This window comes from Podarcis gaigeae, assembly GCF_964106915.1.
Source record: "Podarcis gaigeae genome assembly, chromosome: 1".
NCBI lineage: Eukaryota > Metazoa > Chordata > Lepidosauria > Squamata > Lacertidae > Podarcis > Podarcis gaigeae.
The window spans coordinates 81,997,357-82,024,155 of NC_139678.1; the positions used below are offsets into that span (position 1 = coordinate 81,997,357).

Below are 26,799 nucleotides of genomic sequence, written 5' to 3' on the forward strand. Positions count from 1 at the left end.
TGGGCATATTTGGACCAGTAGGAGCCGCGGAGGAGGTGCCAAGCGGGACTCCGGCCCCTGGAGTGGGCGTCGCTGCTAATGGGGAGGGTTGGGTGACGGCGCGACGCGCATCGTTTGGGGGGAGGGAGAAGCCAAGAAGGAGGGAGGCGCTCAGCCTCCGGCGGTTCCTGGTCTCTCGTTGGCCGAGGCAGTTCGGGGCTCGCGAAGGCGGTGGCGGTGCTGCGCGGTGCCATGTCGGAGTTACGAGCGGCGGGACCCGGCCCAGCGACGACGCCTGGCGGAGCGGGCGGCCCCATCGCCTCCGTCCCAGGAGCGACCTGTGGGCCCGGCCCAGCGCCCCCGCTACCCTCTCCCGGGCCTGGCGGCGGAGGAGGCACCCTGGGCCCTGGGGGACCAGCCCCAGGGGGGGTGACAGGCACTCCAGGGGGGAGCTCTACTTCCGCTTCCGGGTCCACCAGCTCCACTTCCGGGTCAGCCCGCGAGGGCTGGCTTTTCAAATGGACCAATTACATCAAAGGGTATCAGCGGCGCTGGTTCGTGCTGAGCAACGGGCTCCTGAGCTACTACAGGTGAGGCTACGCCCCGTCTGTCGGCCCTGGCCAGGGTGGTCGGCCACGCCCCATTCCTGCTCCGGTCACGCCCAGGGCGCCTCCCAAGGCCTGTGACCCTCTTTCCCTTTGGCCGGTCTGCACCCGGCTGGGCATTCCTCCCCCTGGCCAAGCCTGCGTGGCAGGAGCAGCAGCAGCAGCCTCCTCTGTGTGGAGCAGCCACTTCCCTGCCACGTGGCATGAGGGTGTCATGGCTTAGCCACGTCTTGAGAAGCATCAGGGGGGCTTCCACACCTCTGAGGCTCCCCTCAGCTATTCTGCCTTACATTCCTACCCCCACCTCAGATATGCATGGCATGTACAATGGTACCTCGGGTTGCAGACTCCACTAACCCAGAAATAGTACCTCGGGTTAAGAACTTTGCTTCAGGATGAGAACAGAAATCGTGCTCTGGCAGCAGCAGCAGGAGGCCCTATTAGCTAAAGTGGTACTTCAGGTTAAGAACGGACCTCCAGAACGAATTAGGTTTTCAACCCGAGGTACCACTGTACTGCATTCTGACATGAAGATGAGGGTGGTGATAGCCGCATTATTTCCCCTTTCTCCACACCTGCGACATTCTGCGGCTTTCTCCTTCCCTTGATACCAGCCAGCAGAAAAGCCAAATGTGTTCTAAGACACCCTCCTCCTCCTCCTCCACATCTTTGGCAGCATCGCTGGGCCACATCTTTTTGATTCTCTGTTGCAGCCAATGGCACAGGCAACACACAGTCTGAGAGATACATCCTCTGTGATGTGTTTTGGTGTACAGTACTTGATACTTAAAAAGAAATGCAAAAAATGTAGGCCTGTTGATATAATGCCATGATGGTCACAAGCCATTTTTCCAAAAGACCTGTGTTCTGGGTGTGGCGGATTTGGCAGAGGTAACTATCACAGGCAATGTTGGCTGTGGGGCCGTGTAAGCTGGGAATAGAAATAGCTTTTCTGAAATCACTGCTTCTAACATTCCTTGGTTAGGAGAGAAATTCTTCCCAGCAGGTTAGAAGCTGCACATAAACTGTATTTGCCCTATGCATCCTTCCCTTGTTAGGATTGAGAGCTATGTTCAAATTCCTGCTTGGCTGTGGAGCTCAACAAGTAGCCTGGGGCAAGTAACTTAACTCTCAACTTAATCATCCTCACTGTGAAAAAAATTAGGATAATCCTGTACTCCAGGCACCCCCAAACTTGGCCCTTCATATGTTTTGGGACTACAGTTCCCATCATCCCTGACCACTGGTCCTGTTAGCTAGGGATGATAGGAGTTGTAGTCCCAAAAACATGGAGGGCCGAGTTGGGGGGGGGGGCTACTGTACTCCATAAAGGAAGGCTGTGTTACAAATGTAACAAAACCAAACAATGAGGCCTTTTACTTATGACAAAACCTACCTTGAGTTACTTACTTAAACTGTGAGTTCCCAAACCATCCGTGCTTCAAAACTTTTCTTCAAATGATTCAGTTTCTTCATGAGTCTTCTGCAAATGCAGAAAAAAATACTTAGCATTATATATTGCCTGTCTCTCTAAGCAACCCTTCATAGCTTTCAGTGCTGTGTTGTATGTCTGCGCCACCCTTGTGTTTTCACATAAATGTTACTCCATATCACTGATGAATAGTAAAGCCCCAGCAGTTTTCACCTACTTTCTTCCAAACTGTATGTGCATTCCTATTCCGGCTACTTCTGCATGTTAAATGAACATATATTTGTGAATTAGACAAATCACTTAAAACCATTGCAGCCCAGCTGGTGCCAAACATACTGCTCTGCTTACCTTTGGATCACAGCAGTGAGGCTAAGAGGAGGGTTTTGTTGTCTGGGCAGCCCAGGACCTCCATACATACTGCCCAAGCTTGAACCTGTTGTGCTTACTTCAATTAATTGTATTCCACTCATAAAACAGGAGGATTGTCAAGCAGCATATCAAACAGAACTTCTGGAGAAAAACTATTATTCCAGCTACCTTGCTAATCAAAAGTATGTTGAAACTAACTTAATAGAATGCCTCTGAGATTTTTAGGGAGAGAGCTCAGGTTCTCATTTTTGCCCCTGCTTTGTTCGTCAGCTGTGTTATTTCCTAAAGTGAAGGGAAATCTAAGTAGTGGGAGGGTGAATGGAGATATGGAATAATGAGAAGTGTTTTTGGAATCTGGGCTTCCAATCTTACGCATGTTTGCTCTCATTATAGTCAATGACACTTGCATCCAAGGATAGCAGCCCTAATCCATGGGTGGAGAGCTAGATTTGGCCAATGAGCCAGATTGTTATTTTCCCCACCTCTTGTGGGTCAAGGTTGACAGGTGGGTGGAGCCTAATCAGTGTCCTGTAATAATTAGCTGTGTAGCAGGTGTTGCCTTACTATGCCATATGCACCTTTTCTTCTCTGTTGATGATCTTTTGCATTGCTGTTAAGCCTGGAGTGCGAATGAGGCTCCTTGGACATCTTTCCCCTTGCACATTTTTTGTGGGGCCTCTGTTAACTTAACATTTTGAACTAAAAGTATGCATTTTCAGAAACAGACCTTGAAAGTGCAGTAGTAAAGGGAATAAAGAGTGTGGTCAGATAGTAATAAGGAGTCTTGTGGCACCTTAAAAGCAACAAATTTATTGTTGCATAAGGTTTCGTAGATCAGAGTCCACTTTGTCAAATGCATCAGGACTCCAACCTTGAAAGTTTTTGCCATAATAAATCAGCCTGTTAAATGCCTGCTAAGAGGCTAGAAGCTCCTCCTCCATGGCCAGGATGGAAAAATAGACTAGTAGCATCTTAGCAGGTGTGTACACACACACACACACACACACACACACACACACAATCTTCTACCAAGAGGGACAGAAACCCCTTCGTTTGTGGCCAGCATGAAATGCAGCAGGTTAGTGAAGAAGGAGTAGCACATTTCCTTCTTCCACCAACCTGTTCACTTACCTGCATGGAAGTCCTTGTTGCAAAATGCAAGGTTGTAATAAATCCATTAGTCTTTAAGTAGCCACAAGACTTTGATGTGTATGTTACAACAGACTAATGTGGTGGTGACCAGTTTGACAGAGAAAGAGCCCCTTTTCACTAGTGGGTTACAGGAAAGATTATTTGCCCAAGTTTAGGAAAATGTTTGTTTTTCACTCATAACTAGCTAAGGGCCCATCTGAACTGTGTTCTCATTCACTCATAGACTGTGTACTCATTCACCCATTAAATCTTGTCCTCTGACCTTGCAACTTATTTCATTGTCCTCTTCGACCAGTGACATCTTGTTGGTTGATCTGCTCCGATACACACATTGGGGTTTATGGCTTTTCTGGCTGCCATTAGCTTATCTGTTCTGGTATCACATAGTAGGTCATAAATGCCTTTAGACCAGGCAGCTGAGGAACATCAGAGAGCCCATAATTGGAAACCTGAAGCTCAGAGCAGCTGAAAATGGAGAAGAAAAATCGAACTACTTTGAATTCTGAGTAGACCTAATGTTTCAATGGGTCTTCTCTTAAATATGACTACTGTTGGATATTGCCAAATCATTTTTTTTCTTTTTAATATTTAATTTATAGTGTTTCTCTTTTAAAGCAACTGGATTTTAAAGAAAATCTTAACTGAGCACACATTTAAATTGTGCACATGCAGGTTTACATGATACATATACACACACACACACATACAGTTGTATCTTGGTTTTCGAACATCGTAGTTCTCGAACGTTTTGTCTCCTGAACGCCGCAAACCCAGAAGTGACTTCCAGTTTGCAAACTATTTTTGGAAACCGAATGTCCGGTGCGGATTCCGTGACTTTTGATTATTGGTTATTTCCTAAAGAGAAGGGAAATCTAAGTAGGGGGAGGGTGAATGGAAATATGGAATAATGAGAAGTGCTTCTGGAATCTGTGGCTTCCAAAGCCACACTTTGGTTTCTGAATGTTTTGGAAGTTGAACGGACTTCTGGAATGGATTCTGTTCGGGTTCTAATGTATGACTGTATATACAGTGGTGCCTCGGGTTAAGTACTTAATTCGTTCCGGAGGTCCATACTTAACCTGAAACAATTCTTAACCTGAAGCACCACTTTAGCTAATGGGGCCTCCTGCTGCCGCCACGCTGCTGAAGCCCGATTTCTGTTCTTATCCTGAAGCAAAGTTCTTAACCTGAAGCACTGTTTCTAAGTTAGCGGAGTGTGTAACCTGAAGCGTATGTTACCCGAGGTACAACTGTATCAGGGGTGGCCAACTCCCAAGAGACTGCGATCTAGTCACAGAGTTAAAAACTGGCAGTAACCTACCCCCTTTTTGGAGATTCGGGTTAAAGTTGTTGAGTTTTTTCAGGGAGGAGGTAAAATGTTGAGCTTTTTTAAGGGGAGCCACAGTTGTTCAGCTTCTTTGGGGGGAGCCAGTGATCTACTGCAGACGTCCAGTGATCTACCGGTAAATCACGATCTACCTGTTGGACATGCCTGGTGTATATATAGCGGAGAAGAGCAGGTGTTTTGGGGAAAATACTTTGGCAATCCCACCCACCATTGAACCCAATGTGTTTTGACCATATGCGATTTTGGCTTTATTCACTATTCCCGGAATGTAACCCCTGTGTAAATTGAGAGGCGTCCATACGAACAAGCAAGTGAATGCTTACACATAATCTCTAAAACTTCATTATGGCCATCTATTAAGCCCTCTGATTTGCAGCTTGCTTTTCTGTGCAAAAACAAGGTCTGTAAATGTGATACACTGCTGTGTCTTCCTGTTGGTATTGGAGACCAATTATCCAATGCATGAGGATCTAGGAAATGTCATCCTGTATAACACCACAAATATTCAGAACCCTGACTGGTTGGATTGTACTGTTTTACACCCTCCCAACATCATGAGTCCTGTGGCATGTTCAGTTAAATGTTGATGTTTAGGGCTTTACTAAGGAAGCAGCATGGATATTATTTCTTTCTAATGCAGGGAGAAACACTGTTTTGTCCGCTAAGTACCAGCTCTTGCTCCTGGAAAGTTCCGGACACCATTATAGCTCAACTGTACGCATGTTTATTTGGAAGGAAATCTCACTTGATTCAATGGGACCTGCTTCCGAATAAGCATGAGTAGGATTACAGCATTAAAATCCAAACCTATGTACAGTGGTACCTCGGTTTACGAACTTAATCCGTTCCTGAAGTCCGTTCTTAAACCAAAACCATTCTTAAACCAAGGTGCGCTTTCCCTAATGAGGCCTCTCGCCACCGGTGTCCTTCCACTGTTCGGATTCCGTTCTTAGACTGAGGTAAACTTCTCAAACCAAGACACTATTTCTGGTTTTGCGGAGTTTGTAAACCAAATCGTTCTTAAACCGGACTGTTCTTAAACCAAGGTACCACTGTATGTCTGTTCAGAAGTAAGTGCCCATTGTGTTTAGTGGAATTTAATCTCAAGTAAATCTACATAGAGATTGCAGCCTTTAGTCTTCAGGTAAGTGATCTGGCATGTGAACAGAGAAAGCCAAGCAGAAATCTTTTTTTCTCTCTGAACAGATATAATTCTGCAGTGCAAAAGGCATGTTGGCTTCGGGATCAAAGGTTTTGGTTGATCCTATGTTGTACAAAGGTTCTGTTTAGTTACTACCCAATAGATCAGTACACTTGCTTGTTCAGGAAATGCATACATTTAAAAATGGCAATACTGATTTAAATCAGTACAGCTAAACTGAGACTCTTATTCTTGATCATTTAAATTGGATGTTATAGACTTTGGAATGGGGTCTTATTAGTCTTCTTAGATCCATGGGGTGGTTTAGAAACCCGTAGGTGAAAAAGAAAAGATTGTGCTTTTTGCTTATATATGTGATAGTGTGACACATATATCAAGGTGTTGCAGTTAATATCCTATGCTTTTGTCAGGTTTGGGTTGTCCTGTGTTAATGGGCCATACATAACCTATTGTCACTTCCATGTTTAAGAAGGATTATGAGGGTGATGCTTTGGGTTCTGACTGATAGTAAACAGTAAATTATGCATATCTAATACATGGCCAGTTTTGTCTTCCTTTCTGTTGTGAATTGTATGCTCCTCAGAAACATAAGAGAGTTAGTCTCTAACTTAGTAATAATAATAATAATTTATTACATATACTACGCCCATCCGGCCAGGCCCCCCCCCCAGCCACTCTGGGCAGCTTCCAACAGGATATTAAAAACACAATAAAATATCAAACATTAAAAACTTCCCTAAACAAGACTGCCTTCAGATGTCTTCTAAAAGTCGGATAGTTGTTTATTTCCTTGACATCTGGTGGAAGGGCGTTCCACAGGGTGGGCGCCACTACCTAGAAGGCCCTCTGCCTGGTTCCCTGTAACCGCACTTCTTGCAGTGAGGGAACCACCAGAAGGCCCTTGGCGCTGGACCTCAGTGTCCGGGCAGAATGATGAGGGTGGAAATGCTCCTTCAGGTACACTTGAGCCGAGGCACCTCTGCAATATTTGAGTTAGCTTTCACGTTTTCCTGCAAAGGATTTTGAACTGTAGCTTTTTTGAGGGGGCCAAGGCCCCCATTGTTGAGGCTGAACACAGAGCTGGGCACAAGCGATGTCAGGACATTGCATCAGGCCCCCTCAATGTACTTTGGAAGGTGGCATCCTTGGACACAACTATAACTTCCAGGACCCTTGGTTAGGAATTGTGATAGTTAAACCAATTTAAATTTGTAGTGGAGACATGTCCCTGTCCAGAGATATTGCTACCCCACCAGATCCTGGCCTACTTTACATACAATTTCTCTCTGACGTGCCTGGATAGATGACATATTTACTGATTGGTTGAATGTATCACAACATCAGCCGTGCAGTGCTGTAGGCACAGGTAGTAGGGTGACCTTTGTCTTTTTCCTATGAGTCTCATCTGCCCTCTACTATAAGAATGTGCTAATGAGACACTAAGTCCCTTCTGATGAGGTTTTGGTAAAGTACTTGCAATAGTGATGTTCACTTGGACTATTTGTTGTGCTCTACTTATTTTGTGAGGGTGGCAAGGAGGGTGGCTTTAGTGATCCTATAGGAAGGAATGTTTTGTACAAACATCCAAGGAAGACTAAAATAGCCAGTATCCGGGAGTACTGGCTACTGTCAGGGGAATGCCATGGGATTCTTGGTGCTGAGATTCGGGGTCTGCTGCCTCCAGACAAACATACTATGGATGACTGTCTGCAGCCCCTTCTTATTAATGCCTCCCTCAGTGTGCTGTCTACTCATCTTTGAATGACATCAAGCCTGCATTGTTAGTGCAGACCCTTGCTTTCCTCACACCAAATCTAGCCAAAGGTATTAAAATCACCCTGTGCCACTTCTTTGGGAATTTTCCCCTGTGTAGACATCCTGGCTTTTAGCCAGTGAACATTTAATTTAAAGGCCTATATTTTGAGGGAGCCATGCCTTACTCAGGCAGAGATGGCTGACTTGTTAGCCCCTCTCCCGTAGTTTGGTCTGTATTATTCATAAAGTAACTGGACTCTGGAGGATAAGAATAGCTGGCAAGCCAGGCTCATATTTCCCCAGTGGACTCAGCCTGCTGGAAGGAAGGAATGCCAAGTTACCCTCTGTCCAAGCTTTAGGAGGAAGCAGTAAACTCGGGGCCTCTGCGATGAAGCATTCTGGCAGTTTCTCTGTGCCAGCCCCAAGCAGGCTGTGTGTGTGCATTGTTGTTGCCTATGTGCTACTCAGCCTTGCAGTGGAAAGGAGATGGCTCTGCCTTGTACCAGGTCAATACATAGGGAACTTTGTTCTTGTCTTGGGCTGAGAGTGGGGAGGGATTTGGCGAGCCTTAAGGTAGGCGGAATGTATACTTAGTCATTTCTGCAAAACTGGGAAAGCTGTATGCGCAGCCTTGGGCAGAGGGAATGCTGAGAAAATTGGGGACTGAAATGAATGGTGGTCTGGCTGTCTGGAGGCCTTTTGCATTCCAACTGTCTTATCCCATCCATCCACACTGGGCTCCCATCCATGAGACTGACTTCCTGGCAAGCTCTGGAATTCCCTGTAGGCCTGTATCTTGAGGATATGTGATACACATATATTGTATACAGATGTGCAAATGAATCGTCTGGGTGGTAATCAACTTAACTTTTACTCTGAGTAGATCCCTTGAAATGAATTTCAGTGCATCTGCTCTGTTGAATAATATCTATAAAAGATAATGATATCTTTAATAATTGTACCTATAATAATATCTATAATAGATATATTACTGTTTTCCATTGTAGTGTGGCTCAAGTTCAACAGGTTACATGTAGACCCAATATCAAACTTGGTTTTACTGGATGCTACTGCAAATTCTGTCTGTCCCTGTATTTCCTTCAGCCCAATATTTCATTTCATTGTTTGGTGTTGAGACAGATCTCTCTCTGTGTTTTGAGGGAGAGGGTAAAAATACCTAATTTCTGGAGGTTTGAAGGAATCACAGACCATTTTTCTGTGTTGTGGAATTACCATTACGCTTTATCTAAAACAGCCATCAGTGAATGAAACCATAATATAAATATTCATATGTTTGTCTATGTGTATTGCATTAATGAGCATGTAGACAAGAGTCTTGTAGCTTGGGAAGGACTGTGGTGCACAAACGCACGCATGCACACCCTTATCTTGTGAATGTGCTTCTTGAGAATCCAGCATTTTTTCTGAGTTTAGATGTATTAGTCTGCGTCTAGTTCTGGCTTTAACGCCCCCAAACTCCTACAAGTCTGGCCGAGTCCCAATATTGAATGTAAAATCCCCCACCATCTGGCCTGTCCGCTCTTGCGTGTGTGGCTGGGACGGCCAGCTTGTTGAAATTATCAGGACGCTCTGCAAAGTTCAAGAGATTGCCCTATTAATAGAAATGCCTGCCACTAGTGATCACAGTAACAGAGAGGAGACTTTTCCTTCCCTTCTGCCCCACTCAAGGGGGTCATCCCAGCGAGGGAATCACTTTACATATTTTGTAAAGTGGGGAAACAACTTCTATTTGGGTTGTGCAGTATTGCCAAGCATTTGAGAAAGTGAATGGTAAATAACTTGCTCACTAACTTTCAGCACGTCAGTTTAATGATTAGTCAACGCAAGTGACAGGATGCCTACAACTTTGTGCAGACTGTATCTGATTGCCATACATTGGACAGATGACAGTTTGGTTATACAGTGGTACCTTGGTTCTCAAACTGAATCCGTTTCGGAAGTCCGTTCCAAAACTAAAGCATTCCAAAACCAAGGCGCTATTCCCTTAGAAAGTAATGCAAAATGGATTAATCCATTCCACACTTTGGAAAACAAACCCTAAAACAACAATTTAAGATGAATTTTCCTATCTAACAAGACCATTGATCCATAAAATGAAAGCAATAAACAATGTGCTGCAGTCACAATCAATCAGTCAGTAGCTGAACTGGGTTCCACACAGTTACAAAAACAAACAAAAAAGAGCCGCAGAAGCAAAACCGCAAAATAAATACCAAAAGCAGACAGACCTCAGCATAAAACTCAAATTGGAAGTGTAACACTCAAAACAGAGCACGTTTGACTTCTGAAAAAAGTTCACAAACCAGAACACTTACTTCTGGGTTTGTAGTGTTTGGGTTCCAAGCTGTTTGAGTACCAAGGCGTTTGAGAACCAAGGTACCACTGCATCATTTTGGGAAAACGGGGTAGGACTTGGAAACCCAGCTAATATGGTCCAAAGCAGGAGGCAGCTCTGGACAAATAGCCCTCTGTTCCTGGACTTTAGTACCTCAGTCTGCACTTGATTTTCATGTTCCTCTATGGACCATCAATAAGTCCTACACAAAGAAAACTAATATGGCAGCGGGAAGGCTAGATATCTAGATACATAGATCATATGACCGAATCCTTCCCATGTCAATCACCTGTAGTATATAATCCAGCCATGTTTTCATGCATGTTTGTTTTTATCTAAAAAGCCTCCTAAATGAGTCAAACTAAGATCTCCACAATCCATTTCCGTCATGGACTCATTAGCCAAGTTGCTAGTTTCTTTTCCATCCATAAAGTATTATTCACCTGCCTCACCAAAAGGAGTATTTGTCTTTGCTGCCCTTCTGGAAATTGCTGCCTCACCAGGTTGTCAAGAGAGCTAAAGCACATCCAAAACGTTTGTAAATCAAAACAGTGCTGCACAAAGGATAACTAGTGGTTGTGTGAAGTTTAGGGTGTGCCTGTACGCTAGAGGTATGTTGAAAGGATCAGAAATGGAAGACAATAGAATTCTTATTGGTAGTTGCACTAGACAGAAGAAGTTCTGCTACTATCGCAGTCCACTTAAGTTTCCAGCCAATCCCCTTCCTGTTCTCAATCTTTTCATTTTGAAAAAAATCCCACCTGCACATTTCTGCCCCCTCCCCTCTAGCTGACTTCCATTGTTTCAAGAACTAGACATCTTCCTTTTTTATTATTTGAATCTCATGGCATCAGGTGGCTCCCATTCTGCAATCTGCTGTGGTGGACATTCTCAGACAGCCACCTACATGTGGGAATAGCAGCAGACAATTTACATACCAGTCAGGGAAACACAGTGGTGTTTCTTCCTTGTAGCTGTTGACCCATCATTCCCTCTTGCCCTGGAAAGGACAGATACCTAGGACTCTTCACTTGCTGCCTGTTCCCAATGTGGTGCCCTTGTCTCATTATTCTGAGTCTTGAGATTAGACCTCTGAAGCTTGTGCTTCTTCATGCCCTGGTGACCGCTCTCCTACTTTGTCCTTCCGACAGATCGAAGGCAGAGATGCGACACACCTGCCGTGGAACCATCAACCTGGCCACGGCTAACATCACAGTGGAGGACTCCTGCAACTTCATCATTTCCAACGGAGGGGCACAGACCTACCACCTGAAGGCCAACTCAGAGGTTGAGAGGCAGCGCTGGGTCACAGCTCTAGAGCTGGCCAAGGCCAAAGCTGTCAAGATGCTGGCAGAATCAGGTAAAGGGTGTGTTCAGGGCAGTGCAAATGAAGCAGGAGTGGGTGTGGGTGGGCGCTGAGAAACTTGAGAGAGCTTATTGTGGAGGGAGACACCCAGGAAAATCAATATGACAAATGGAGAAATGAGATGATCTGAGCAGATTTGGTGTTGGCTAATAGCACTGGGGCAAACAGGAAGTAGCTGAGTCTTCTGTTCTCCTCATCCTACCCTGCTTGTTTGTTTGTGATTTTGGGCTACCCTTGGTAGGTAGCTTCACCTGTGAAACGCATATAGGCTAAAATACCTGCAGAGAACAATTCCTAGTCTATTCTAGGCCATGGGGTTAACATGAGGGCGCATCTCTTCCAGTTTGTCCTGTTCCATCCTATTTAGAGCTCCAGTTCCTTGGGGCAAGGTTTTCTGCCAAACACCAAATGTTTGTTACTCATACAAATTGCTCGGTGTCCTTTGCCTTGTGCGTGTGACATACCAAGGAAACAGGCCACTTGGGGCCATTGTGGTTTATAGCATGAGGCCTCTGGAAAATGTGGCTATATTTTTAAGTATCAGGCTTTTCAGAATGGTTAGCTTTCTGTTTCCCAAACCAAAAGTGCATTTTAGCAGTCAGTACCAAATCTGCTTTGCACATTACCCAATCAGCTGAGCCTCACATTATAATCTGGTGGCTCCTGAGCTAAAGCATCTGTCAGTAGCTGGTGTATCTGATTAGGTAAAATAAGTGTCAAAAGCAAGTGCCCAATGTCCATTTTTGTATTGAATAAATCATGCATTGAATTGAAGGAGTTTTGGTCCCTCGACTCCTGGGTCCCCCCATCTGGTGTCTCAAACGTGTTTGTCTCTTCTCCGTAGGACATATTTGCTCTGTGTAGAAGGGGAAAGAAGTGGAAAATGTGCCATCAGCTACTGATGGGGGTTTTGTTTTATTTTCATAGAATTCTAAAGAAAAAAAAGAGGTATCTGGCAGCTTTACCAGAAAGAATTTCTTCAGTGTTTTCAAAACAAAATGTCCTTTGCCCAGTAACATTAGATTGTGTTGTGATTTAGGCATCAGAGTTTCAAATATTAGTCCTTCTTAGCTCTGTTGAATTTTCATTATCCTGGTCCCCCATTCCCTTTTAAACCTAAAGTAAAGAAATAACGGGAGAGAGAGGCATTTATTTGTGTGCATCATCATTATCCACAGCACGAGATTTCAAGCTCATGATACTGAAACTCTGACTCCCAAATGTTAATACCTGCTCTCTCTCTCTCTGTTTGCATTTCTATCTAATTTATCTGCTATGTTGACACTCAAAATGTTACCATCTAGATACTGTGCTCTCATGTACTCTTCCCCTCAGCAACATCATGTTTCATTGTTGAATAGTATTTCTCTTGATTGTTTGCAGCAGACATTCCCCCATCTGATCGGATAGTTTTTTGTAAGTTCCTTAATCTTCTACTTTGGGACTCATTACTTGTTGGTAGTGACGAAGCACAAGAGTGAGCCAACCATTTGTGTGTGTTTTTTAATCACTAGAATGTAAGGACTGTCTTGCTGAGTTGGACCAAAAGTCCATCTAGTTCCTCATTTTAAGAGCAGCCTGCCATATGCCTCTGAAAGTTCACAAACAGGGCATGAAAAGTGATGGTCTTCCTCCAATGTACCCCCCCCACCAGAAAAAGAGAGAGAGAGAGATGGGTCTTCTGTTGTTTATCTCCAACATCTTGCTACTGAGCACGCGAGTTCCATTTAAGTATCATTGCTAATAATACCTAAAAGACACATTCTAAATTCATTTTGTCCAATCTTTTTCAAAGAAAAACAAGGGGCCATTTTTATTTAATGGTTGCTTACGGTGTTTGAATTCCATATGTTAACTACTTCAAGAGACACAGCTACTTTTCTTTTGTCTGTCTTGAACCTACCACCAATCGATTTCACAGGATAACCTTGAGTTCTGGTATTGCAAGAGAAAGACCTATACCCACACACTCGCCAGAGCATTCCTAACATTATAAACCCACTGTTGGAGGGAGGAAAGTTACACAAGAGATTGGGCCCTGAACAATGTAAGACTTTCCAGAGAAATGGCATGATCTAGCAGTGTGGAGAAATGTGTTTAAACATCACAACTCTTATAAATAGACTCATGGCTTGCAACTAGGAGGTGTTGCATACAGTAGGCGTGGGATACTTGATTTTGCCAATATATTTCTCACTTCTGCTTTAAGGAGCACAGATAGTGAAATCAGACCTTATGGCTGCTATTTTTCAGATGTTCCCAGTGATCTTTACCCTTTGAATATTTATACTGTCTTTATTGCTCCCAATTAGCTTTGTGATGATTGTTTTTTATCACTGCAAGTTTGATTTCTGCTTTGATTCCACTGCTTTGTCTATATACTCAGAAAAGGATTTTTAAAAAAACAAAACACCACCAACCCTGAAATCAATAATATCTGTAGTACCGCAATTTACACCTTAGTTGCTTGCTAGAATGGAGGGGTGGGATTAGAAATCCTGTCCTTTGCTTCAACAAACCATTGAACTGGCAAGAGAGATTTCCCTGGACTATGGGAAGGGATCACATAATGGTGGGGGGTGGGGAGAGGAAACAGGCTCCCTTTAGTCCCCTGAAGCTAGGCGCCAGTGCTGAGAATAAAGGAGGACCTGGAAATGCATCTGCTTCTGGGGTGAGCCTTGCCTTGAAGGTGTTAACAGCTGCAGCCTTTTCCCCACAGATGAGTCGGGTGATGAAGAATCAGTGTCTCAGACAGACAAGACGGAACTGCAGAACACCCTACGCACCCTCTCTAGCAAGGTGGAGGATCTCAGCACCTGCAACGACCTGATTGCCAAGCACGGGACGGCCTTGCAGCGCTCGCTCAGCGAACTGGAGACCCTCAAGCTGCCTGCCGAGAGCAACGAGAAGATCAAGCAGGTCAACGAGCGCGCCACCCTCTTCCGCATCACGTCCAATGCCATGATCAATGTAAGTGTGCTGCTGCCAGACACTCTGGCTCTGAGCCGGCCGGCGGGAAGGGGGCCGCTGGGTGCTTCCCAGATCATTGGCTCTGCAGGCTGTAATCATAGAACTTTCAGAGCCACTGCAGCATTTCCCTCTTTTGAGAAGAGAGCTGTGATCTGGTGGGTTTTGGATTTATAAGCCGTCTGTGACATCACCCATTTTAGCAAAATGTATAAGCTTCTGCTCGTCCTGAATCCCCTGTAGTTAGTTGGCTGTGCTTTCTTAGCCCAGTGTGGCCACACTGTGGTCAGTCGAAAGAATTGCAATGAAGGCATGACTCAGTATAAGAAAAGGACGTGATGGGAATTGTAATCCATAAACAGTACATCAAATCAGATTTTTAAAATCGGGGAGCAAACCAGAAAGGAGAAGTGTAGAGAGAAAGCCTTCAGAAGAATTAAGGGCTGAGGGCCATAGGTTGCTGAGATTTTGTGGACTTGATCTCCAGGACCCGTGGCAGCACAGATGTAGCTTTGTTTCCCATCTACTGGGGGTTGCCATTAGGCCAGTCTTTGAGGACTTTGCATGGGGGTTGTTATTATTATTATAAATATTATTTATTAGTTGCTTTTTTGCCACAGCAACTCAATGTGATTTAAAGTGTTTTAAGCAAACACATACATGCATTAAACCAGCATTTTTAAAAAGTCTTTTTAATATTCTGTTCTTAAAAAAACTAAATTAAAATATCTCACCCATGCAAAAAAGCCATAGGTCTGACAAAAAAAGGAATGTTTTTGCCTACTGCCTAAAGATACATAATGAAGGTGCCAGGCGAGCCTCCCTGGGGAGAGCATTCCACAAGCAAGGAGCCACCACTGAAAAGGCCCATTTTTGTGTTGCTGCCCTCCGGACCTCCTGCAGATGGGGCACATGAAGAACCTCCTCAGATGACAATTGCAGGGTCTGGGTTCATTCATATAGGGAGAGGTGGTCCTGGAGGCATTGGGGTCCTGAGCTACATAAGGCTTTATAAGTCAAAACCAGCACTTTGAATTGGGGTCGGAAACGAAATCGGTAGCCAGTGCAGTCGGGCCAGGATTGGTGTGATGTGCTCAGACCATCTTGCCCAGTGAGCAACTGGGCCATTGAATTCTGCACCATCTGCATTTCCCGAACCATCTTCAGAGGCAGCCCCATGTGCAATGCATTGCAGTAATTTAACCTAGAGGTTACCGGAGCAGCATAGACAACAGAAGTTAGGCTGTTCCTTATGGAGGCATAGCTGGGCCACCAGCTGAAGCTGATGGAAGGCACTCCATGCCACCGAGGCCACCTGAGCCTCAAGTGGCAGCAATCTATCCAGAAGTGTCTCTAAGAGGGCAAGAGACCCCTGAGCAGTCAGAATCCCAGAAAGGCTCTGAGCTACAATCCTGTGCGCACTTCTGTGGGGGAGAGCTCAACTGAGCACCGTTGGACAAAAAGCTACATGCGGTTGCACTTTGTGTAGTATTGTTCTTGGTCCTTAAACTTGCTCCTCTCTCCAGTTTCCAGTAGTTACCAGTTCACTTGAGCAAAGTACCATCTAATGTCTCACAGTATCAAAGCTGAGAGCGTCCTCTTGGTAAATTCCGGTTTACTGTTGCTCCTCGAACTCTGTACTCTGGGATGACTTTAATTCAGTTGAGACTATTGCAGACGGGTTTATCTTTGGACTCAACTCTGGTAGCTGCCAGTATTGCATGCCTTCCTTCTGCATCCCATGTTCCTGGGATTTACATAAGTGTGCACCTTCCTTGCTTAATTCAGGTGACAGTCTAATTCACCTCCCACCTTTGCAGGTCAACCATTGTATGGTTCAAGTGTCAGGGAAGGATTTCTGTTTTGACCAGGGCATGGTACAACCCTGGGGCAAACTGTAAAGCAAGAGATTTATGCAAACACTCCAGAAATATGAAGAAGACCTCTAAATTGTCCCAAAGTTCTGTAAGTCATTCCTAGAAAAGCTATACAGTGGTGCCTCGCAAGACGAAAATAATCCGTTCTGTGAGTCTCTTTGTCTAGCGGTTTTTTCGTTTTGCGAAGCAACCCTATTAGCGGATTAGCGCTATTAGCGGTTTAGCGGCTATTAAAGGCTTAGCGGCTAAAAGGCTATTAGCGGCTTAGCGGCTTAGAAAAAGGGGGGAAGCGAAAAGACTCACAAGACGTTTTCGTCTTGCGAAGCAAGCCCATAGGGAAATTCGTCTTGCGAAGCGCATCGAAAAACGGAAAACCCTTTCGTCTAGCGGGTTTTTCGTCTTGCAAGGCATTCGTCTTGCGGGGCACCACTGTAGCTTGTTCTGCTCAGGCAAGTAGATGCTATCATTGGTGTTTTTGAAGCAACTGGCAAACTGTAACAATGAAGCTGACCACTAGGTGAAGCCCTCCCTTAAAGTGGGAAAATGACAGCCTTAGACATATGTCAACAAGAATTACCAATTGCAAAATTGTTTACTAGCCAGCTAAGAAGCTAGTGGGCTATGCTTCCTTGCTGGGTATATACCAGGATCAGAACAATCCATCCCTTCTCCACCAGCCCACTTACTGGTTTGCATGGAATTCTGTACACTTCCTTGCCAGTGTGGAATTCCTGGTTGCCTATGGCTACCAGAAGTTGTTAAATACAAACCTGGAATACATTTCTTTGAAGATGGAATGACATCACAATAGCTTTTAAACAGAAAGTTTTTAACTAAGCATGGGCAGTTTTATACCACAAAAGCCTAACACTGTGGATTACTCAAGAATTTGAATAGGAACTACATTCTATAAATTTTGTTGTTAACCACCTTCGCCCCTCAGATATATAGCAAACCACTAGGTGGCTTCAAAAGGAAGTCAAAAAGAAGGCAAGACCTGTTTTGGTATATATTTAGGAGCAAAGGATTACTTGGTCTGAAAGTCTTACCTTTCTTTGACCAACATTAATACCATATTTACACGAATCTAATGTGCAATTGAATCTAATGCGCACCTCAGTTTTCAAAACCTCAAAACGAGAAAAGTATTTGCTGGCGAATATAAATGCACCATCAAATCTAAAGCGCACCCTAATTTTCACTACGTAATTTGGCCAAAAAAAGTGTTCGTTATATTCAAGTAAATACAGTATTCCATACATGTCTGTTCATTTTGCTGCCTTAAGCAAGGATGCAATATTTGTATTGATGCATTTCCATTGCCAGATATGCAGACCATCTTATCAGACAGGCAAATTTCCTAGCATTCTTTTATTTTGCCTTTTTAAGTGTGTGTTTTTGCACAAAACTTTCTGGACAGATACTAAATTACAGCATTTTAGCCCAAATGCTCAAACTAAAACAGTCTGCTTAATGTCTCTGAGTTTAGAGCCGAGCCTGGGAAGGTTTCCCCACTTTTGACCCTTCCTTGCCCCCTGTACAGACTACAGTCTCAGCTTTCCTGCCCCTGAGTACTGGTTGTTGAAGTTCCCCCCTTCCTTCCTTTTTATTGTGTAACTACTGCTCCATTTTGCACTTAGGACAAATTAATCAACTAGGGGTAACATTTAAACAGCTTCTGTTTAATTCATGAAGGTCCAGGAGTCACATTTTTAGTATTTTGTGATTTGCCCAGATTTATTTGCTGGGGGTGTGTTTGCAGCCTTTTGCATGGAATATTTGGTTGGGCTTCTAGCAGACAAGTGTCCCTGCCCATGTTTCTCTGAGCATCTCTGTTCAGTGAGTGTCCATGGTGAAGTTGCTAGGAGACTGGTGAATGCTTATTGGGTCTCTGAGTGGGAGGGGCAGTTAAGAGCAAAGTGTCCTGAAAGGGCACCTGTCCCCAGCAGTTCCTGTTAACCCACAAGAGGACCCACGTACCACTTTAAGAGCAGGGGCAGCAAGAGCCGCTGCAGTGTAGCTTGATCTGGGCCAGAATCGGGGCCAGCCCTACCATGCTACGGAGCAAAGTGATCACCCGGTGGCACCATGGGGGGAACTATATGAAGGCAGGAGTTGGCGTTTGACTAGCACAGCAAGACAAGAAGTGTTGGCCTCACAGCTGGAGTGACGTTTGGGCCAGCCTAGCGTCCGGGGCCCATACAGACCAGAGTGGTGAGTGCTGCCTCGCTTTGGTGCTCCCCACAGGCTTGCCGAGACTTCCTGATGTTGGCCCAGACGCACAGCAAGAAGTGGCAGAAGTCCCTTCAGTATGAGCGAGACCAGCGCATCCGTTTAGAGGAGACCCTGGAGCAGCTGGCGAAGCAGCACAACCACCTGGAAAGGGCCTTCCGTGGAGCAACAGTTCTACCAGCCAATGCCCCCGGCAGCATGGATTCTTCTAAAGGTAGGAATCGAGGGCTTTGGCCTCCATCTCTTCTATCAGCCAAGCTCTAGCTCTTCTGCTAGTCTCCACTCCCCTTTCCTTTGTGGGTTCCTACTCAAAATTGCTTCTGTTGTGGGACGCTTGCCCCAAAGTCCCAAAGTATTTGGAATCAAGTACTAGTAACTGAAACCAAGAAAGATAACATCAGCATGTGTTCTTCTTACAGATCGATGCTGCTCATCAAAGGGAGATATGAGTGATGAAGACGATGATAATGAGTTCTTTGATGCTCCTGAGATCATCACCATGCCTGAAAGCATGGGCCATAAGTAAGTGACACCCTTCTCCCATTCAGCTGACAGCTTAGCACCCATCAGTCTTTGGCACTTCCCTCACCTTTGATGCTTTCCCACTCCCATAGTCTGTGCCATAGGTTGGAGGGGGACAAAGTGCCTGGGTGAAATTCAACATACCAAAGCAGTTCTGTGTGTTACTCCCCTGTTAAGTGTGTTTTATAGAACTGGGGCATCTTGCTGCCTCAGCCTTCAAAGGACAAAAAAGGAAGAGAGAATGGAGAGGGTGGAGGAAAAGGTGGAGAGGAAATCTCTTGAATATGAAATAAAAGTGATTAGTCCACCTAAGTCAATGCTGTCCACTCTTACTAAGAGCTCCCTGAGATATTCAGGATCCAAATTACTTTGTGCAGGGATGTCTAACTTGTGACCCTACAGATGTTTTTGGACTACAGCTCACATCATTCCTGGCTGTTGACCATGCTGGCTGGGGCTGATGGGAGTCCAGCAACATCTGGAGGGGCACAGGTTAGTTGCCACTGACTTTGTTCTTTAAAGGTCCAGACTAGCACCTGAATTTGCACCCAAGGACAGCTAAGACAACATTGTTTTCCAGAGTGGGTGAAACATGATCAGACAACCTTACATTGTCAGCAATTAGGCAACTGTGCTCCATGCCAGCTTATGTTTCTGGAACACATTGTTGCTGTAATTTAGTTGGGTATGGCTGCCAGTGACATCAGGCTCAAGCAAGCAGTGCATAGCTTCAAAGAAGAGAGAAATGGAAATAATAAATTTCTGTCACACACCCAAACAACATGTACAGCTGTCACCAGACAACAGTCTCATGCTTCATTCATGCTTCTAGGTTATTTAAATGTAAGAGCATACAGTTGCTGTGATTCCCCACCCCCAATTGCAGGTTAAATTAGTAAAGGGACAGGATAGTAATGAGGAAAGTAGAACAGGAGACCTGGCAAATCAGTACACTACACTGACTCCTTAAAAGTAGTCCATGGGCACCATTCAGTAATTTTATTTTGCCTTTTAACTTAATAAATAAAGATCGATAGATCCATAGATTGGTGGCCCTTGTTATACTTGCTGTCCAACTCTGACAAACTAGATACTCTGTTTGGTCTTTGATAGCACTGTTCTCTGTGCATATTTTCCCCCCGATAGCACATTATTTCAACTGGAACATCCTAGTTTTCTCATGGTGTGTCTTTCTGTAATTCCTTTAGACGAACAGGAAGCAACATCAGTGGTGCTAGCAGTGAAATCAGCCTCGATGAGCAGGTAGTCCATGTCTTTAATCTGAGGGGGAGGGAAGCAACATTTTTGACCAGATGCTGTTGGAACCCTGAAGAGGGAGATAGCTGGAACAAGTGGGTCCTCGGCAAGCTTCTGGAGTACCTCAGCAGTGTATCCCGTAAATGAGCCACAATCTGCAGAGCACCACCTGGAGGGTTGATGGGTCTCGTTAGTCCTTCTCCTGTAAGCCTACAAGTGCTCAATATACTTGGAGACATACTTTGTGATGGAGCTTATTGAAGGCTTGGAAAACCAGGGGTAACGTTGGCTACAGGCTCTGCCTTGTTCCACGTTTCTGTCCATTTGGGACAGGTCTTACTGCACTGAGATTAGTGATTCTGGGCATGGCTAAGAACCTCTTTCTGCGTAGATGAAGGTGCTCAAGTCATGGAAGAGTTGTTTACTTTTCCCAAGGCTTATAGTTAAATTGGGAACCTCTTTTACAAGACTGTATAGAATTCACCGTCCAGCTTATGCCTTCCCACCTGTCTTGACTAGTCTCCTTTCTCTCCCAAAGTATAAACACCAGTTTATGGAAGACACCAAGAAGGAGAAGAGAACCCGAATTCCTCACAAACCAAATTACAGCCTGAACTTGTGGAGCATCATGAAGAACTGTATTGGCAAGGAACTCTCCAAGATTCCCATGCCAGTGAGTCCCCTTAAGTCTAGCTTGAGTAGTAAGATCTGGGGCTTGCTGTCCTCTGGGGGAAAGGGGTGGGAAGCCACAACTCTGTAACCCAACAAGCTCTGTGAAATGAGACTCTCTATGAACGTGGAGTGTGCTTGCTGCATCCAGACTGGCCTTGCATGCTTCTGCCCCAGAGTGGCTGCCCTGCCTAACATCTGCTGCTTCTTCCTCCAGGTGAACTTCAACGAGCCCTTATCTATGCTGCAGCGCCTCACAGAGGACCTGGAATATCACGAGCTGTTGGACCGGGCAGCCAAGTGTGAAAGCTCTCTGGAGCAGCTCTGCTATGTGGCTGCATTTACCGTATCGTCTTACTCCACCACAGTCTTCCGCACTAGCAAGCCATTCAACCCTCTCTTAGGGGAAACCTTTGAGCTAGACCGGCTGGAGGAGAACGGCTACCGTTCCATCTGTGAGCAGGTGACAAGCAGGGCACATCCCTTGTCTGAGCTGGAATACTTGATTCATTCCAGATGCATGGAAGATATATTTCAGTCTTAAGCAAATTAAGTTCTGTTGTGTTTCAGTAGCACTAGCTTTCAAGTCAGTGTGCTCAGGGTCCAAGACAGTATCTGTTGGGGATGTCTGCTGTCAGCTCTTCCTGCTTCTACATATTCCTGGCGACTCGCCTGCTGAATACACTCTTCTTCCTTAACTTCTCTCTGTCCTGCCCTCTAGGTGAGCCACCATCCTCCAGCTGCTGCCCATCATGCTGATTCCAAGCACGGCTGGACCCTTCGTCAGGAAATTAAAATCACCAGCAAGTTCCGTGGCAAATACCTCTCAATTATGCCCCTTGGTGAGTCTTTGCCTTGAGGTGCCTGCTGTTTTAAAGGGACATGGAAAGCTAATGGTGCCCATTGACAGACGGAATTCCATCTGTGCTTCCCATCTTTTACCAAAGTCCAGGGTCTCCAGCCTGGAGTCAGGCTGTCTGGAGACATAGCTGGGCCACTTATGATGGGCATCTCATATGCACAGCACCTTTTAGGGCATACATTAGCACATTCACCCTTGCCTTGTGCCCCTCAGGGGTATTAAGAGCATGTGCGTAGCTTGGGTGCTCATAAAACGGGGCAATCAGGTCATCCTTAGCTGACCAGGGATTGGTACCTAGATCAACCAGAGCAGAGTCAAAATGCTGTTGTGCACTAGACTTTGACGTATTTTTCATCCTAGCAAGGATTCTGCATCAATGCAAAATCATCCTAAGCACATTCTTATTTCTAGGTACCATCCACTGTATCTTTCATGCATCTGGCAATCACTACACATGGAAGAAGGTTACCACCACAGTGCACAACATCATAGTCGGCAAATTATGGATAGACCAGGTGAGTTAAAAGTGGTGGTGGTGGGGACTGTGAAGGCAGCATTGCAGCCCAAAGTGTGCTTGGAGGGTAGTTCTGATAGCCAGGACTTTAGAGGTCCATTTTCCATATTTCCCATTGAGTTGCTACTCTTGATGATCTGCTCAGCTGTTGCAGAACCATTTTAGTGGACTGCATAAATGGTCCTGAACATGCTTGATTTTATTCCTCCCTTTTCTTCTTTCCAGTCTGGTGAGATTGAAATTCTGAACCATAAGACTAGTGAGAAGTGTATTCTCAAGTTTGTTCCATATAGCTACTTTTCAAGAGATGTGGCCAGAAAGGTAAGAGATGTTGTACTAAAGCATTTTACTGTGGGGATGGCAAGAACAATGTCAGCCCCTCTACAACAGAGAGAGGTGAAAGGCCTGTTTACAGGGGCCTTTTACATAAGATAGAGGGTCACATGGACAGCAGTGACCTAGGCAGTTAAGCCAGTACCTCTAGAGAATGTTCTTTGAATATTGCACCTGCACTCTGGAGTCCTAGCAGACCAGCTCTTGAGAACAGCTCTGGGTGATTTTCAGCTTCTTTGTTAGCCATGGGGCGACCGTAATGCAATTCTGACGCCTGGGTGGGCTTGTACGTAACTTTGCTGGACCTTCTTGAACTCCTTTCTATGGCAGGTTACTGGAGAAGTGTTAGATCCCTCAGGAAGAGTGCACTTTGTGTTGCTGGGCACCTGGGATGAGAAGATGGACTGTTTCAGGGTGACAACCAGTTTGGAGAACGGTGGCGACAGCCGGCAGAGAGCGCACGAAGCAGAGGACAGCAGGGTCATGCTGTGGAAGAGGAACCCACTCCCGTGAGTAAGGGAGGTAGCCTGACTCCTCACTTGAGGAGCTGGTGCACAGCCATGCTCTCCTTTGCGTAACCAATATGACTATTGTCTCAACTGGCTTTTGTGGATGGTAGAATATGGTTATGGTTGTTGCTTTTAGAGCATGCCTTCGTAAACATCAATGACTTTGTGTACGTTGTGTGTTCCTCCCAAGAAAAAGTGAGTTGAGACCTGTATAAATTATGACAAGTGTGTGGGTCCTGTGGGGTACGGGAAATACGCTTTCTGCTAGTCATGGGCTAAAGAATGGAGGACACTGAAGCGCCTGGAAATCCAGCCTCACCTTTCCTCCAGGTTGCAAACTTCTGTGTTTGTGTGGCATGGCCACAAGAAATACACAGCCCTGGGTGCAAGTATACTGACCCTTTGAAAAGAAGTTGGTGACCTAGGGTCTTAGATAATGTGTGCATATCTTTCCTGCCACCCTAAGAGGAAGATGAAGCTCGCTTTCTACACCAGAACTTAGACTGCAGTGCAACTCGGAGCCTTTCTGCCATCTGAATTTGTTCTCTCTCTCCTCCCCCCCTTCCTTGGTGCAGGAAGAACGCTGAGAACATGTACTATTTCTCCGAGCTGGCTTTGACGCTCAATGCCCCAGAAAGTGGCACTGCTCCCACAGACAGCAGGCTTCGGCCTGACCAGCGACTCATGGAGAACGGGCGCTGGGATGAAGCCAACGCAGAGAAGCAGCGCCTGGAGGAGAAGCAGCGCATCTCCCGCAAAAAACGTGAAGCTGAGGCCGTGAAGGCGACAGAGGACGGTAAGCGCTTGCCCAACTTGCCCCCGCACTGACTTTTAAAAGGCAACAGGAACATATGAAGCAGCCTAAGTACAGTGAGGTGGTTGGTCCTCCTAGCTGAGTCTTGTTTGTTCTTGGCTGGCAATGCCTCTCCAGAATATTGGGCAAAGTGGATGTTGCTGACCCTGCTTCCTATGATCCTTTTTAGCTGGAGGTGCCTGGGATTGAGTCTGGGGCCTTGCATTGCAAAGCAGTGATTTATGATTGGGATTATTTATTGGGATTCTTGCCAGCCCTTCTGCATAAGGTCCCAGGAGGGGGGTGTACGGCTGGGTAAAAAACACAATGTTAAAATCAGTTAAAACAGTTTGCAATCAAAAGAACAGTTGCAGCTCTGCGGAGAGGGAATTCCACAGTTTAGGGGCTGCCACAGAGAAGGCCCTCTCCTGGGCTGCCACACCTTGCCTTCCAAACTTCCAAGGGCAGAGGACATATCAAGAGTTGCTCCATCACTGAACTATGGCCCCTCGCTAAGGGAAAAGCATAGCACTGACTTGCCAGCAAAAATGCCAGCCAAATGCCATTTGTTGTTGTTAATTTGAGAATTCTCCTTCCCTCTCCCCCTCCTCTGCTGCCCCTTCCTTCCTCCCCTGCAGGAACTCCTTATGATCCCTACAAAGCATTGTGGTTTGAGCGGAAGAAGGATCCTGACACCAAGGAGGTGTCCCATGTGTACAGGGGAGGCTACTGGGAGAGCAAAGACAAACAGGACTGGAGCATGTGCCCTGACATCTTCTGAGCTGGAAGCAGCAGGACTATTAACGAGGATGGAGGGGAAAGAAGAGGGTAGTGGAAGAAGGATGGAGGGGGAGCGGCTGGTCATGTGACTTCCTGCCTAGTGCTTTCCTCACCGAATCTGTCTGTCTTAACCAATCACTTGTTTTGAATCAATCACCCAAAGCAGAATCCAGCAGTGGTGATTGGCTGGGTTGCCTTAGCTGATTGAAACTGAAGTTGGTGTCTGGATTCCTGGATGGCTGGGGACAAGTAGAAATAGAGGACTGTGCCCTCCATTTCTCCACCCAAAAGAGAGTATTGTTCTGCTCACAGCCCCCCACGTATGGGGAGGAAGAGGGGAAGCAACACCATGCTTACATGGATTGCCCTCCCTTTCTACTTCCAGATAGGGGCCCGTAGTCAAGACCTTGAATGTATGCACCAAGAGAATAGCTGGGGAAGATACAGGGACCATAAGGGTTGCTCCCTTTTTCCTCCTTCCCAAGCCCTGTGTGGCACTCTACCTACAGGAGAAGTTTCTGAAACATCGGGTGGGCAGGAGGATGATAGGTGGATGCCAGTTCTCTCCAGGAGCCACTGTCTCTTTGTTCACACAGGTGGCAAAGCAACTAATTGTGCCCTAGAGAAGCGGGCGCAGGGTGGTGGCAGTGGGTGGGTGCAGGTAGCTCTGGTTTCAGCGGAACCCGCCTTTGTGACATCACCAGCTGTTCATACAATGGTAGGAAATAAAACTTACTTATTCTCCCTTCCCCATAGCAGGCTTCAGATTTTCCCCACATACACTTGGGTGGAAAGCGGCGATGCAGGACACAGCCTCCCCTCTGCCTAAAGCAACCTCTGGCTTAATGCGCACCTGTTTATATGTATATTATATATATGTAGAGAGAGAAAGAGAGTGAGAAAAAAAAGAGCTATAATTTTTGTTCTGGTTTTTCCCCTCCTGTACCTCCTATCCTGAAGACCCCATTTTGTAACACTTGCCCCCAGCTGTCCCCCTCCACTGCCACCGGATCCAGGGAGACGCTCTGCAGAAAGCGTGACAGTCAACAATGGTTTGCTTGCCTTGCCTTCTTTAAAATAAAATTTTGAAAAACACTATCTGATGCAGAGCTGGAGCTCACTGGCATCAGGCTCCTCACTGTGCAGGCACAAGCCAGGTGTCCATGGATTCCGCTGTGAAATCAGGAGGCTGCAAGAACTCCCCAAACTGGCCTTGGGACAGCTCTGCTCTCAGCTGCCAAAGCTGGATCCTAAGGTTGACAGAGGTGCTGCTGCTGTGTTGAAGTGGACAAGGGCACAGAGGCTGCCCTAGCCAAGCCAATGCTCGGGGGGGGGGGGGTGCGTATGTGTGTATGTGTATGTGTGGACTATAAGGCAGCCCCTGCCCTTGGCTAAGGATCACACAATGAGGTGCCTTCCTTCTGTGTTTCCTATCCTCATTTTTTTTCTTTTTTTTCTGTGTTTTTCTTTCAACTTCCAAACTTTAGCTACTGAAGGGGTAAGAGGTGGCGGCGTTCCTGCCCTGGGATGCTTGTGGGTGGGATGGAGTCACCTTGCTGGCAGGTAGAAATGAGGCCGTGAACCCTGCCATCCCCAGCAGCAAAGGACAGTGCTGCTCAGTGGGAAGGAAAGGGGTTTTGGGTGGGGTCTCTGCGCTGTTTGCTGCTCGGTCCCTGTCTGAAGCCTGTTTTCTGCAGCTTGTAGAGGCTGACACATCCTTGCATAGGATATTGGCAGGCATTAAGAGAGAGACTATTCCTGCAATTCTATTTTTGGATTTATTTTTTTTTGCCTTATTGTCTTTTTTCCAAGAAAACTAAATTAAATAATAAAACCTGAAATATCCAAGAGTGCTTTTTGTGTGTATCACTTCAACTATCAGGCCTGAACTGACTTCTTTGTCCGTTTCAACTTCTTCCCTGTTTTGTCAGTTTATTCTGGTGTAAGGGGCAAAGATTAA

General features: G+C 45.7%; 1 protein-coding gene across 1 annotated transcript; it reads left to right on the top strand.

Moving 5' to 3' along the window:
• OSBP (oxysterol binding protein) lies at positions 1 to 26,687 on the top strand. The gene is made up of 14 exons (XM_083700490.1): positions 1 to 569; positions 11,310 to 11,518; positions 14,244 to 14,494; positions 18,616 to 18,814; positions 19,020 to 19,122; positions 20,331 to 20,385; positions 20,918 to 21,052; positions 21,266 to 21,511; positions 21,770 to 21,890; positions 22,322 to 22,425; positions 22,650 to 22,745; positions 23,088 to 23,266; positions 23,842 to 24,062; positions 24,698 to 26,687. The coding sequence occupies exons 1-14, from the start codon at positions 232 to 234 to the stop codon at positions 24,838 to 24,840; spliced, it is 2,400 nt and encodes a 799-aa protein (XP_083556616.1). The 5' UTR covers positions 1 to 231; the 3' UTR covers positions 24,841 to 26,687.
• Positions 26,688 to 26,799: the final 112 nt, after the last annotated feature.